Below are 12919 nucleotides of genomic sequence, written 5' to 3' on the forward strand. Positions count from 1 at the left end.
AACATGCGGTGGAGTTAATGTTAAAATAAACTTCGTATTCTCCGATTGTTTATCTTTACGTGACCAGTTTGGAAGAGTTATTATGCCGCAGTTACGCTTTTAGGCATGATCTAATTGTACTTACATATGCTGTACCTACAGTTAAAAAAGGCTGGCATGCTGAACTAGCTCGCTTACAGCCATTGGTGAGTTTCCAGGTAAGTTGGTGGGTCCAAAGTCGTCAAACCTACAATGTCCGACTGTCAAGTTGAATAAAATGAAACTGAATAAATTCCTATCATCGGATATATTTCTTGCAGTACAGAGATTCCAAAGCTCCTGAATGCCCAAAACATTGAATTGCGAAGCAACCAAGTCCTTTTGCTCATACTAAAGTAAAGGCCGCCCCACACTGGAACTCGCATGCGGGTTGCGAGTTTCGGGTTTTGTTGTTGTTTTTTTTTTCAAAATCGAATGATACAATCTCAGCTGAGTGACCCACACTATCATCTAACAACCGAGTCTGCATGTTTTTAGCTTGCGAGCGACCTTGCATCGCATTCCAAAAGTTGATTTTGAGTCAACTTTCGATTTCCTCCTCGCTGAGGTCTGTGAGGTTTGCGGGTTTTTCGTTGGAGTCGAATTTTGGTTCGTTGTGCTGGTATTGCGACTATACGTAATTTTCTGAAGGTGCACCGGCTTCATTGCATTCATAAAGTTACCCCAAGGGAACGGTCTAATCACTCTATGAATTAGTATTATGCCCGCAAACCCAAACCCGCAAACTCGCAACCCGCATGCGAGGTCCAGTGTAGGGCGGCCTTAAGCCAAAAGCAAATCCAACATAGACCCGGGAACAGGGGGGGGCAGCGGGGGCGCTTGCCCCCCCCCCCCAAGTTGTGGAGCCGAGGGGGCGGCGCCCCCTCAACATTGAGGCAGCGAGAAAGGATCTTTCCTCCCTTTTCCGTACTTCTTTCCTTCTTGTGTCCTTCATACACTAAACCAACACGGCATTTTCCTTGCCATCTGAATGGTTTCTGCTGATTGGTACAGTATCGATTTGACAACATCTGCTATTGTCAACCCGCTTTGGTTTGAGCCTGACCTTGGCCATAAGTTTGGCAGGCCAGATTTTATAATGGACCATTTTGAGTCAACTTTGAAAAATACATAACGTACATACAACGGTGGTAAAATCGTTGCTATTTACCCGCTCCGGTGTGAGGGAGGGGTATAGGGTAATGAGTGCGCTGACGTGCGCCTCGGAGGGCCGGTATGGGATTAACCCTCGCATGTGTAGGGGGGGGGTCGGATGGACCCCCCCCATGGTTTTTCGCGAATAACTCGCGTAAAAAGCGGCCGATCGCGACGAAACTTTCAGTACCCTCCCATTGATCAATTTTACACCTACCCTAAAAATTTCATGACCCTGACCCAAATGACCTTTGACCTGTGACCTCTTTTCCGAGACCATGTTTGGCCGGAATCGCGATTCTGCGTATGTCGGCTCGCATTAGCCGCGCGTTTGCAAGCTTTTCGAGGTTTCAAACGTTCAAACATGTGATTTGATGTTGCTTCCATGCATTAGGTGGGTGTCAAGGTCACCTGAAGGTCAGGTCAGGTCATTGACCTTTGGTGACCTCGGGTGACCTCGGTTCACTTTTTCGAGCTGTACATGTTTCTAGGCGAGTTTTTGGAGCTGAATTCGAATTTAGCAACCATTTGAACATTTACGAAGTAGTTTTGGTGCCTTCGTAACATGTTACGAAGCTGTCAGAGGCGGTTGACACGTACTACGAATGCCCGTCACGACGCCTACTGGTTGACCTGACCTGACCTGACCCGACCTGGTCTAAATGCTTAAATACATCATCTGTGATCAAAACTAACACGATATTCGTGATCAGCACCCGAAAAACCCCTTAGCAGCCACACTTTACGACTTTCTAACAGGTCCCGATTTTCCCGACTTTGGGTCATTGACCTGACCTGGAAGGTCAACCAATGACCTAGGACCTTAAAATTGGGTATCATCGGCTTCCTCTCGTCACGGGCAACACGCTCTCGTTTTTTCCGCGAAGCTCTAGCTCGATCAGGGGCCAAACGGCAAGGGGGGGTCCAACCGACCCCCCCCCCCCCCTACACATTAGAAGCTGGCAAACGCCGCACACATGCGAGGGTTAAAGCTCAGTGACACTAGGGGCTTGTGTGGTGCCTTCGTTTATCGGTAGCACCCTCATAATCGCCGGCGCAGGGCCCTCAGAGCCGCCGGTAAGGGGCCTATAGAGTTTAGACTTAGAGGCACTGTGTGTGGGCCGTCATGCAGGTGCCGGTGTGGGCACTCAGAGGTGCTAGTGTGATTCTCTCAGAGGCGCCGGTGAGGGTCCTTACAGGCGTTGCGTAGGCCCTCATAGACCTGGTGTGGAGCCGTTACAGACGGGTGTGGGACCTTAAGAGCTGCTGACGCGAGCTCTCTACAAGCCGGCAGGGGGTCTCAGTGACCGGCAAGGGGCCCTTAGGCCGACAGAAGAAGTCCTGTGGGGTCCTTAGAGACCGGCATGGTACTGTCAGACGCCGGTGGGGCCCTCAAAAGTCACCAGTGGATGGCCTTTTTTAGATGCGCAGGTGTTGGTTGGGTCCACGGAGCCGCCAATATAGGGCTTTTAGACTGGCTGTAGGCACTCAGAGTTGGGGTGTGAAACCCTCAGAGACACCGATATGGTCGTGAGCCCTCATAGGCGCCGATGAGGGCCCAACAGTTGCCGTTATGGGGCCATCAGAAAAATAATGCGGGACCATCACAGGCGGAAAATGCCCCGGAGTGGCCCCTCATAGGCCGGTAAGAACTCTCAAGAGGTCATAACGGGCCTTTGGAGACCACCGAGGGGCCCTTAAAAGCCATAAGAGGCCCTCAAAAGCCGGCGTGGGCCCTTATGGAGATCTTAGTGTGGCTATTGGGGTCCATGAGGTACTCTAACGAGCCCCATGGGGCCCTTCTAAGTCGAAATATGGCAATCGTTAGCCCTCAGCGGTCAATGGCGCCGCAGGGCCCCTCGGACCCGAGGTCCCTTTGAACCGAGAAGGGGGAGGGGTACGCGTCCCTTAGACCCCTAGCTACGCCACTGTTTCATATGCATCATGTCAGGTATTTTAGGCTCGCCCCCCCCCCCCCAACTTGAAAATCGTTCCCGGGCCCCTGAAATCCAAATATATTTTGGGGCTGAACCTTCTTCAGTTCAAACCTGGATTCCAATAGTAGCAAATGTAAAAACATGACCTTTTTTCCTCGATAATTATCAAAACTAATGCTGTGCAAATATATACTTAATTTGAAAGAATGTAATATTTAGACCAGGTCTTTATCAAACAGTTTCAAACTAGAAAAGTTTGAAACTGTTTGAAAAAGACCTGTGGTCGAATATTACCTACATTCTTTCAAATAAAGTATATAGGTACCATTTGTACAGCATTAGTTTTGATAATTATCGAGGAAAAAAGGTCATGTTTTTACATTTTCTACTATTTATAAACATGTTCTTCGCACAAGCACTAACCTCATTAAAGAACTTCTTGGATTCCATTCCACTCTTATTTTTAATGACGGATTTTTAATCAGTATTTTGAGAGGCTGATATCTCAGCAACCGCTGGGCCGATTCGCGTGTGAACTACGTGGCGTGTGACAGGCGATTACCGAGCTCTTAATTCTTTGACGAAACCTGACAGGTACCCGTTACCACACATTCAGACCTTCTCCTCTAACCTACACGGTAAGGGCAGATTTTCAAAGATAGATTTGCTCCGCGCGTACCCATCATCAAATACCCATGAACCAGGACGACATTCAGAAAACCGCCGTGACAACTCCCTTCGGCAAATATGAGTGGCTCTATATGCCGATGGGTCTCAGCAATAGCGGCGCGAGTTTCCAGAGATTCATGGATAGTCTGTTTAGGGATTTAGATTGTGTTTTCAACTACCTACTTGGACGATATCCTTGTCAACCTTAAGAGCAGTATAAAACTCACAAGTAAGTAAGTTACTGAGTTTGTCATAAACTATTATATCGTAAATGTTCGTTCATTCCAAACCGGTTTCGTTTCATACAAGAAACATCATCAGTGGTAGGTACGTACAATTCACAAGTGTCAGTGGTAACGGACAAACAGCACAACAATAAATACACACATATGTAGTCGGTCCATTTATTCGCGCCGTTCAATTTCGTACCGGCTTCTCTTCTGTGTCTTATTGTTTCCTGCGTTGTCTCTTGTCCGATTTTATATCTGATTAATTCACGTCACTTAAGTATTTATTTGATATTGTCATAATTATCTACGGGGCTGTTACTTTAGTTTCTGTTTAGTTGCAGCCCTAGTACCTTAGTTTCCGATGTCTCTTCGGTTTGTTGTCGCTCTCGTGTCGGGGAGTCCCTGGCGGCCGGCACGAGCGGCGGTGTGGTGCAATATAAGCTCTCTTGTGAAGCTTGCGTGTCGGAGCCGGGTGGCGAGGCGAGACCCGTCTACACATATACAGTTGGTGCACACGCTAAACATACATGTGGTCCTACAGGGCGCGATCGATAAAAGGTCAATAACATGAAGAGCTATCCAATGTAAGCAAGGTTACCTGACAACAGACAGGGGATATGCCGATGTTGTGCCATTAAGCCTTGGCTTCAGTTGCTGGATGAAAAGTGATTCCAAGATCCTGAGAGAATGTGACGGCTCGCTGCCTAAAATGGTAAAATCGTTGAAGGAGACAGGGGTGTCACATGTGTGACGTCACACCATATGACACATTCCGAATTGCGCCCACACAAAATGCGCCATGGCAAGGGCGCTTTAGGGCTACCGTAAAGTGGGGCTATTTGAGACAGTGGGGCTATTTGAGACAGCATTTAAGATCGCTATAAAATAAAGATCGTTTGATTTTTTCGTGATATTTTGCTCAGGGAGGTGTGGAATCGAGCAGTAAATCGCCTGAGCAAAAATTAAGCATAAATTTCAAATGGTTTTTATTTTATAACAATTTTAAATACTGTCTCAAATAGCCCCACTGTCTCAAATAGCCCCACCTTACGGTATGTCAAGACGTCGAGGCTTTCAATGTTATCGTATAATGTTATAAAAGTGGTCTTTCAATAATTGGTGTTAGAAGCCGGAGTTTGACCCCAGAAGGTCTGAGGGGCCCGTACTGACCAATAAAGACATTCAGGGGAACATTATCGCCCTTGCCAGTAAAAGGGCTAACCTTGCATGGTTCTTTAATGCATAATTTCACGTGGCGCAATTAGGGCATGCTGTGCCTAAATGTACATTTTGCAGGGGTCAGGAAAACCGTAATTTGTTCCAATAAAATGAACTTTAATTATAAGAGTGGAGGTAGATTTAACTAGAAAAATGTTCATCGATCGTTATTAACCCGCGCCCCACTGGGGGGGGGGGGGGCTATTCATAGCCCCCTCCCGTTTTTCTGCAATAACTTCTAAACGGCTTGACGTATCGACGCCAAATTTCAGTACCTTCGGCTGCATCAATTTGACACCTTGTGTCAAAATATGAACTTCGTAGTTCGTAGCTACCATAGGTCGGCCGGAAATGACGTCAGAGTGACGTCATGTTAGTCCGATTTCGACGCAAAACATTGAACCACGGCAATCGCTCCCAAGAGCTCAGTTTTTTAAGCTAGATCCAATTTATTTGCATAAAAGGGCTCAGAATAGACTGCGCTATCAAACTGCTATCTCGGATTTTTGAAATTTTGAAAATTTCGAAAATTTTATATAATAAAATTCAAATTTATATTTTACATTTTTTTCAAAAAGTTTTTGATTTTTCGTAAAAACGGAAAAAATATGATAGAACGCATTACCTATTTTGACCAACTCTAGCAAGTTTTTGCTAAACATCTTCAAAAATGGCCAAGTTATACGCACTATTGCAAAAAATTCACAATTATTAATTTTTCAAATCAATTCTTCAGCACGTATTTAACATCGTACGCCAATATAAATAGCACCATCGTGTTCCTGAGCTCAAACTGCATCCAATAGACACCTTTTTTGTTGAAAAATTCTTACTTCAAAATTTGACCTTTTTTGACCTGAAAGTGACCTGACCTAAGCTAAATTCGACTCAAAATGACCTCGAATGACACAGACATCAAATTCGAAATATTTGGCCTAAATGGACCATAGAACTTGTGTCACGTGACCGACGCATGATATAATATTTTCGTGACCTGTGATGACCTGACCTTGACCTGAAAATCAAAGTACAAGTTTGGTACCCTCAGGGTATCTAGAGCATCTGTTCACGAGTGTGAACCAAAAATGAGCCTGATCTGACTTGTAAGACGGCGGCCAGAGCCCAAAACGTGAACAAGCCAAAATGCTAATAATTTTTACTTTGACGTGACCTGTGACGTCATCGGTGACCTCGAGGTCAATGAAATTAGGTTTCGTTCGACAGTTTTTCCGGGGCTATCAGACGCCGTTTGAATTTTGACGATCGGCCCCAGTAGTTTCGGAGTTAGGAGGGGGGACATGAAGAGCCCCCCCCCCCCCGTAGGGCGTGTTATACGCAGACCCCAGTGGGGCGCGGGTTAACTCTCGCCCGCACATGCCATTTTCCCATCCTAGAACGCACATGGGGGGGGTGGTTGCCACCCCCCCCCCCCGCGCCATTTCGTTCCTGTTGGAGATAGAGCTTAGCGGTAAAGACCAAAAAGATTCTTTGGGAAGAGACGAATCCAATGATACCCAGTTTTACCTTCTCAGGTCAGTCATTGACCTTCCAGGTCAGGTCAAACTAAAAAATATTGCTGTTTTGGGTCACCGTTGGATATCAAGTGCGCTGCTTATCAAATACCGATGACGATGCTGTTTTCTGGTGCCAGGCCAGCTAGAACCCCTTTGTCACACTACCCGACCAGAATTTTGCGGCTGAGGTCATTCCAGGTCAAGTTAGGTCAAGGTCAATTATATGTGTTTGTATGTCTGTGTGTGTCTGTGTGTATACTGATGTGTGCACCGATTGTTTTTGGGTCCATATTACATGAAATCATGCTCTGAGAAGCTTTTACCAAAAATGCAGTAAAAAAAATCAAAAAAAGTAAATTCAGCTTGCCTAAAACGCAATTATCTTAGATGACCTAGGTTGACCTTGACCCTCACCTTGACCCCTGTACATCGTCGAACAACATGTTCCATGATAGGTGGGAGGTAATACTGGCAAAAAAGGCCGAAATCAGGGTGTCAAAAGCTCGCAAGACCCATGGCAAACTCAAGATGTTGAGAATTGGCCATTTGGGTCATGACATGACCTGAAAAACAAGGTCATATCTCCGAAACCAAAAATCACAGAAACTTGAAATTTTCAGTGGACATCAAGAAAGGATAGAGGAGCAGCTATACGAAAAATCAGCGTTCTAGCGCTAAAAATGTTGAGTGCAGGGCAGAAAGACTACCTGGGGGGGGGGTGGCAACCACCCCCCCATGTGCGGGCGAGGGTTAATAGACCATATTGATAGAAATTAGGTAGGGATCTCAAACTACTAATGCCAAGGTTTGGTTAAAATCAAACGCATATTCAACGAGAAATAGCCGAAAAGGACTGTTCCACAGGGTCTGAAATGCATAGTAAATAGTTGAGCTATGGTGGAAAATGCTTACGTTGTCGTCATTACCCCGCTCTTCCATAATGCAGCGATTTTGAAAATAGGGCGGAGAACAGTATTTCCATTTGGGGGGGGTCCAGTCGGTGTACCCCCCCCCCATTCAAAAAGCCGTGGCGACGCTGCCGATCATATCGCCTCACCCTCCCCCATACGTTTTAAATTTTGCCAACGCCTGTTAAACATGTGAACGCCTTTAGAAATGAAACGAATTTAAAATGAAGGACAATTTAATAAGGATTCCGGATCATATTGACATAAGGAAGAATCTTTCGGTTTGAAATGAAGCGTCGGCATCGAAAAAAAAGCGTAAAGGCTGAGCTACACTATGCGTGACCGTCCAGGAAATTACGTGCGTGATCTGCAGATCCGTGATTGCGAGACTCCCTTGACATCGGTTTCTGCGTTTTTCCAGAATTTCCGTGAATTATTGTATGCTGACGTTATAATAACAACTAATAAATGGTTTCGCAACAAACGCTAAAGTTTGCTATCTTCTATACCTACTATTGTATCGATAAATTGTTTATTTTGTTAATAAAACATCAATAACACATTAAAAGTAAAGAAATAATAATTAATTACGTCACTTGGATTCATACGGTGCGCCACCAAGTGCGCCAACAACTGTCTCATATCACGCAATCTCGCAGATTCTGCAAAAAAGTTCGTAGCTCTGAACTTTATATCGGTACGGAACATTCTGACCGTCCTGACTATCCGGCATTTCCTATACTGAACGTCCGGGATTTCCTTGACTGAATCTGCGTGACCCCTGTGTAGCCGACCCTGTGTAGGTATTTCATATCAGCTGAACTTCATCTGCGTACCGATTTTCTGCAAAACCCGCAAACTCTCAGATCACGGACGTAGGATCCCGCATAGTGTAGCTAGACCTTAACCCGCGCACCGACGGGGGTCTGCGCCAACTTCGTACCGACGGGGGGGGGCGGATGACCGCCCCCCCCCCCTGAGATCTCGAGAACGAAGCGAGATAGCTACAAGCGGTAAACGGCAAGGGATACGCACGGACAATGTCTACAATTTTTACTAAGGTCATTTTCAGGTCAGGTCAAAGATGACGTCACAGGGGTAAAAAAAGTCAAAATGGCGACGCTAGGTAGGTATAGGGAGAGTTTTTCTAGAATAACTTTCGAACTAGTCAACATAAGAACAAACTAAGGGCATCATCGTGATCCTCTCGTCAATCCGCATCGAATGATGTATATGTTGACCTCGAAAGGTCAAGGTCATAGGTTGACCTCAGGTCACGTGACCTCGAGGTCATCATGTATAGGTATCATTCGATGCGCCTTGACGAGCTGAACACAATGAGACCATCCGCGCGGCTGTATCTTGTTCCTGTACGGAGTTATTGTAAAAAAAAACCGCTGGTGACCTTTGATGACGTCACATGACCTTACAGCTGCCCAACAGCAAAACAGACCTCAATGTAGTGAAGGTTGCTCGTATATGAGGTCATGTATGGTTTATGGGGCCGTTCCGACCCGTTTTAGTGGTAAAAACAGGGAGTTGATTTTTCCCCCATTGACTTATAATGGGGAGGTCGAGAAATTGACCTGACCTTAGGTCATCGATATAAAAATGCCGAGATATACAAATTGTAGCTACTAATGACCTTATAACATCCTGCGACTTTCGAAGGCCTCCGACATCTATTGTAGCTCTGGCACGGTGACAAAGTTGCAAAAAAGTAACTTGAGGTTGGGTCATTCGAAGTGACCTGGTGACCTGACCTTAAAAGTTAGGAGGTTCGAACTTGCACACCGCGTGTAAAATTGATGAGCGAATAGTCGTACCAAATTTCGCGTACGCGCCGCGGTTTTCCCGCTATTCGCGAAAAAACCTCAGGGGGGGCGGATATCCGCCCCCCCCCCCGTCGGTGCGCGTGTTAAGGGTGGCCACTTTGCCCCAGTCTCCCCTGCCCGTTCGCTGTTGTCGCCCAAAGGCTACTGTTTTCATCCATGCAACACATTTATTCAAACCATTTTTCGTAAACACCGCAACAAAGAGTGCGCGACGCGATCGTATCACCGCCGCGTCGGCCAATCCCTGAAGGCCACAGCCGCTGGCCGGCCCACCGTCTGCCGGAAGGCGCGGCGACGCGCCGCTCCTCGGGCTTGCAACAGCTATCGGGAGGGGCGCCCCTGGCGCTCCCCAGGCCTGCCAGAGGTCGGAGGGAGGGCATCATAGCGATGGTACGCGAGAGCACTGTAGCGCCGCGTCTCGGGCGATTCGCAGCATCACCATTCACCAGTAACACGATGGCACTAACGCATCGGCGCATGAACGCGCTAACGAAAGAATCAATACCTCGATTGCATTGTTAAATGTTATCCACTGAAGGCGCACACGTGTCGCACAACTTGACGGGGATGGAAGAGAGCGCACAGGCCCGAATGCTCCTACGATATCATTCGGAGCGTTGACACGTATGCCAATTACGAACAGACACTTCTAATTTTTCCAACGTGCTACAACAGCTCTGCGCACCAGTCGTCCAGACACTGCCAGCAGTCGGTGGCCTGTTTGACGTTGCACCCAATCAGGTCCTGCAGCCACTCCACGAACAGCTCCTTGTCCTTCTTCAGCACGAGGAACTGGCCCAGCACGATGTAGGCCTTGTCGAATCGTTGGCCACCAGCTTTTTGCCGTTGACTTCGGCGATGCCAGCCAGAGCAGTGACCGGCTTGTCGCCCATCGGCTCCGCCACGAAGTTGCGGTGCTTCTGCGTCGTCGAAGACATCTTGGGGTCGTTTTTTATCGTGTTAACCATATGAACAGCACAACAATCAATACATATGTACTATTTGTGTCTTTATCGCACAGGCAAAACTCGTCCATTGCGCTCCCTGTACCCCGACCACCGATCCACGCCGCCCGGGTGGCGCGACACCGCCGCCCGGGTGGTACGACACCGCCGCCCGGGTGGCGCGACACCGCCGCCCGGGTGGCGCGACACCGCCGCCCGGGTGGCGCGACACCGCCGCCCGGGTGGCGCGACACCGCCGCCCGGGTGGCACGACACCGCCGCCCGGGTGGCGCGACACCGCCGCCCGGGTGGTACGACACCGCCGCCCGGGTGGCGCGACACCGCCGCCCGGGTGGCGCGACACCGCCGCCCGGGTGGTACGACACCGCCGCCCGGGTGGTACGACACCGCCGCCGCCTCCGTCTAGATGTTGAAACCCATGTCGCGCATGCACTGTTTGTGCGCCTCGATCAGTGGCCGGCAGTGTTCCTCGCCGTTCAGCACGATACACTCGTCCCGGGCGCGCTTGGTCTCCGGACAGGCGCAGCACGCCTTGCACTTGGCTGGCTTGTTCTGTGCGGCGGCCGGTTGGTCGCCGCGCGCCGCCGGCGCCGCCGCCGCCGCCGCCGCCGTCGGCGCTGAGGGGCCCTGCCCGGGCATTGCTGACCTGTGGGCGGGTCGCCGGTCAGCGGGTTATACGGAGCGCACCCGACGCCGGGCTGGGTCGGGCCAGCGCCGAAGGCTGCAGCCGGCACCGAGCCCCCAACCGGACGGCGTCCACCGCAACGAGACGAAGCGGTGCACTGGGCACTCGCTCATCACCATGGTGTGTCAGAAGTGGAAATAGCCGAACGGCCTTAGTTCTCCAGCCTTGTCAATAGATGGCAGTACCGCAATATGGGCGGCGGATCGTGCGATTGACGTCAAATTTTCGGTACCCGCTAAGAATTGAATGGCGGATCTTGTCATGCAAGAATCAAGTAAATCGGTCCACAACTTTTCAACAACAGGGGTATAAAGTCAAACACCCTGCGAGAGCGGCGGCGCGGCGGCCGTTACGCACCGCCTGGGAGACTGCCGGCGCGGGACGGTTCCGACTTTGCAGGGCACTACAACCTGTCAACTGCTTGGAAAAGTTATTATAGCAAAATTTTATTCAAGTGAGGAATAATCCAAGGACAGGAAGCATGTATGTTTGTGTGCACACTGTGCAAGCCAAGAAGTTGCATTAGCAGATACTCGCTAACATTAGATCCAGCCAAGTCCAAACGCATTCCACGGGATGTGTTTCTGATGAGTCAACAATATTTATCGTTCAAGGGCGGATACAGTTGTAACAATACAAGAAATATTTTTGCACAGCCCTATTCCTTGAATAATTCTCTTCAACGCCTTATTCCTAGCTGAGCGAATTAGTCCACCCCAGGGGCGGATCCAAGGGGGGGGGGGGGGGTCACATGGGTCATGGCCCCCCCCCCTTGAGGCCCGGGGGCCCAAAGACCTGCCAGGGGCACCACCGGCCTAGCAGGGGTATCACAGTCCTGACAGGGGCACCACAGGACCGCCAGGGGCACCACAGGCCTAGCAGGGACACCACGGGCCTGGTGCCCCTGGGCCCTGACAGGACTGTAACGCCCCTGACAAGCCTGAAGTGTCCCCGGTAGGCACGTGGTGCCCCTGACAGGCCTGAGGCGCCCCTGCAAGGCCGGTGGTGCCCCTGGCAGGCCTGTGGTGTCCATGGCAGGCCTGTGGTGCCCTTGCTAGGCCTGTGGTGCCCCTGGCAGGCCTCTGGTGCCCCTGACAGGCTTGCGGTGCCCTTGGAAGGACTGTGGTGTCCCTGGGCCCTGACAAGCCTGAGGGGCCCCTGACAGGCCCGTGGTGCCCTTGTTAGGCCTGTGGTGCCCTTGGCAGGCCTCTGGTGCCCTTGCTAGGCCGCTGGTGCCCCTGGCAGACCTCTGGTGCCCTTGCTAGGCCGCTGGTACCCCTGCGCCCGGAGAGGACTGGTGCCCCTGAAAAGTCTGAAGTGCCCCTCGGCAGGCCCTTGGTGCCCCTGACAGGCCCAAGGTGCCCCTGCGAGGCCGGTGGTGCCCCTGGCAGACCTCTGGTGCCCCTGGCAGGTCTGTGGTGCCCCTGGCAGGTCTGTGGCGCCCCTGGCAGACCTGTGTTGACTGGTGCCCCTGCTAGGTCGCTGGTGCCCCTCACAGACCTGTGGTGCCCCTGGGCCTTGACAAGCCTGAGATGCCTGGCTATGACAGGCTCGTGGTGCCCCTGATAGACCATTGGTGCCCTTGCTAGGCCTGTAGTGCCCCTGGCAGGCCTCTGGTGCCCCTGCTACCCCTGCGCCCGGAGAGGACTATGGTGCCCCTGAAAAGCCTGAGTGCCTCTCGACAGGCCCGTGGTGCCCCTGGGCCCTGGCAGGCCCAAGTTACCCCTGCGAGGTCGGTGGTGCTCCTGGCAGGCCTCTGGTGCCCCTGGCAGGTCTGTGGTGCCC

At 50.4% G+C, this 12919-nt stretch overlaps 1 protein-coding gene and 1 pseudogene across 1 annotated transcript; both read right to left on the reverse strand.

The window, feature by feature from the left end:
- Positions 1-10147: 10147 nt before the first annotated feature.
- LOC122369363 lies at positions 10148-10608 on the reverse strand (annotated as a pseudogene).
- Positions 10148-11091, reverse strand: LOC122369364 (cytochrome c oxidase copper chaperone-like). The gene has a single exon (XM_043344058.1). It carries the CDS (start codon positions 11086-11088, stop codon positions 10852-10854), a length of 237 nt encoding a protein of 78 aa, XP_043199993.1. The 5' UTR covers positions 11089-11091; the 3' UTR covers positions 10148-10851.
- Between the last annotated feature and the right edge of the window lie 1828 nt (positions 11092-12919).

Source organism: Amphibalanus amphitrite, unplaced genomic scaffold, assembly GCF_019059575.1.
Source record: "Amphibalanus amphitrite isolate SeventyFive unplaced genomic scaffold, NRLGWU_Aamphi_draft 001028F_arrow, whole genome shotgun sequence".
In the NCBI taxonomy this organism is placed as follows: Eukaryota; Metazoa; Arthropoda; class Thecostraca; order Balanomorpha; family Balanidae; genus Amphibalanus; species Amphibalanus amphitrite.

What these genes read in the sequence shown, in the direction of transcription:
- LOC122369364 (XM_043344058.1), bottom strand. Translation starts at nt 11,088, where the DNA reads ATGCCCGGGCAGGGCCCCTCAGCGCCGACGGCGGCGGCGGCGGCGGCG.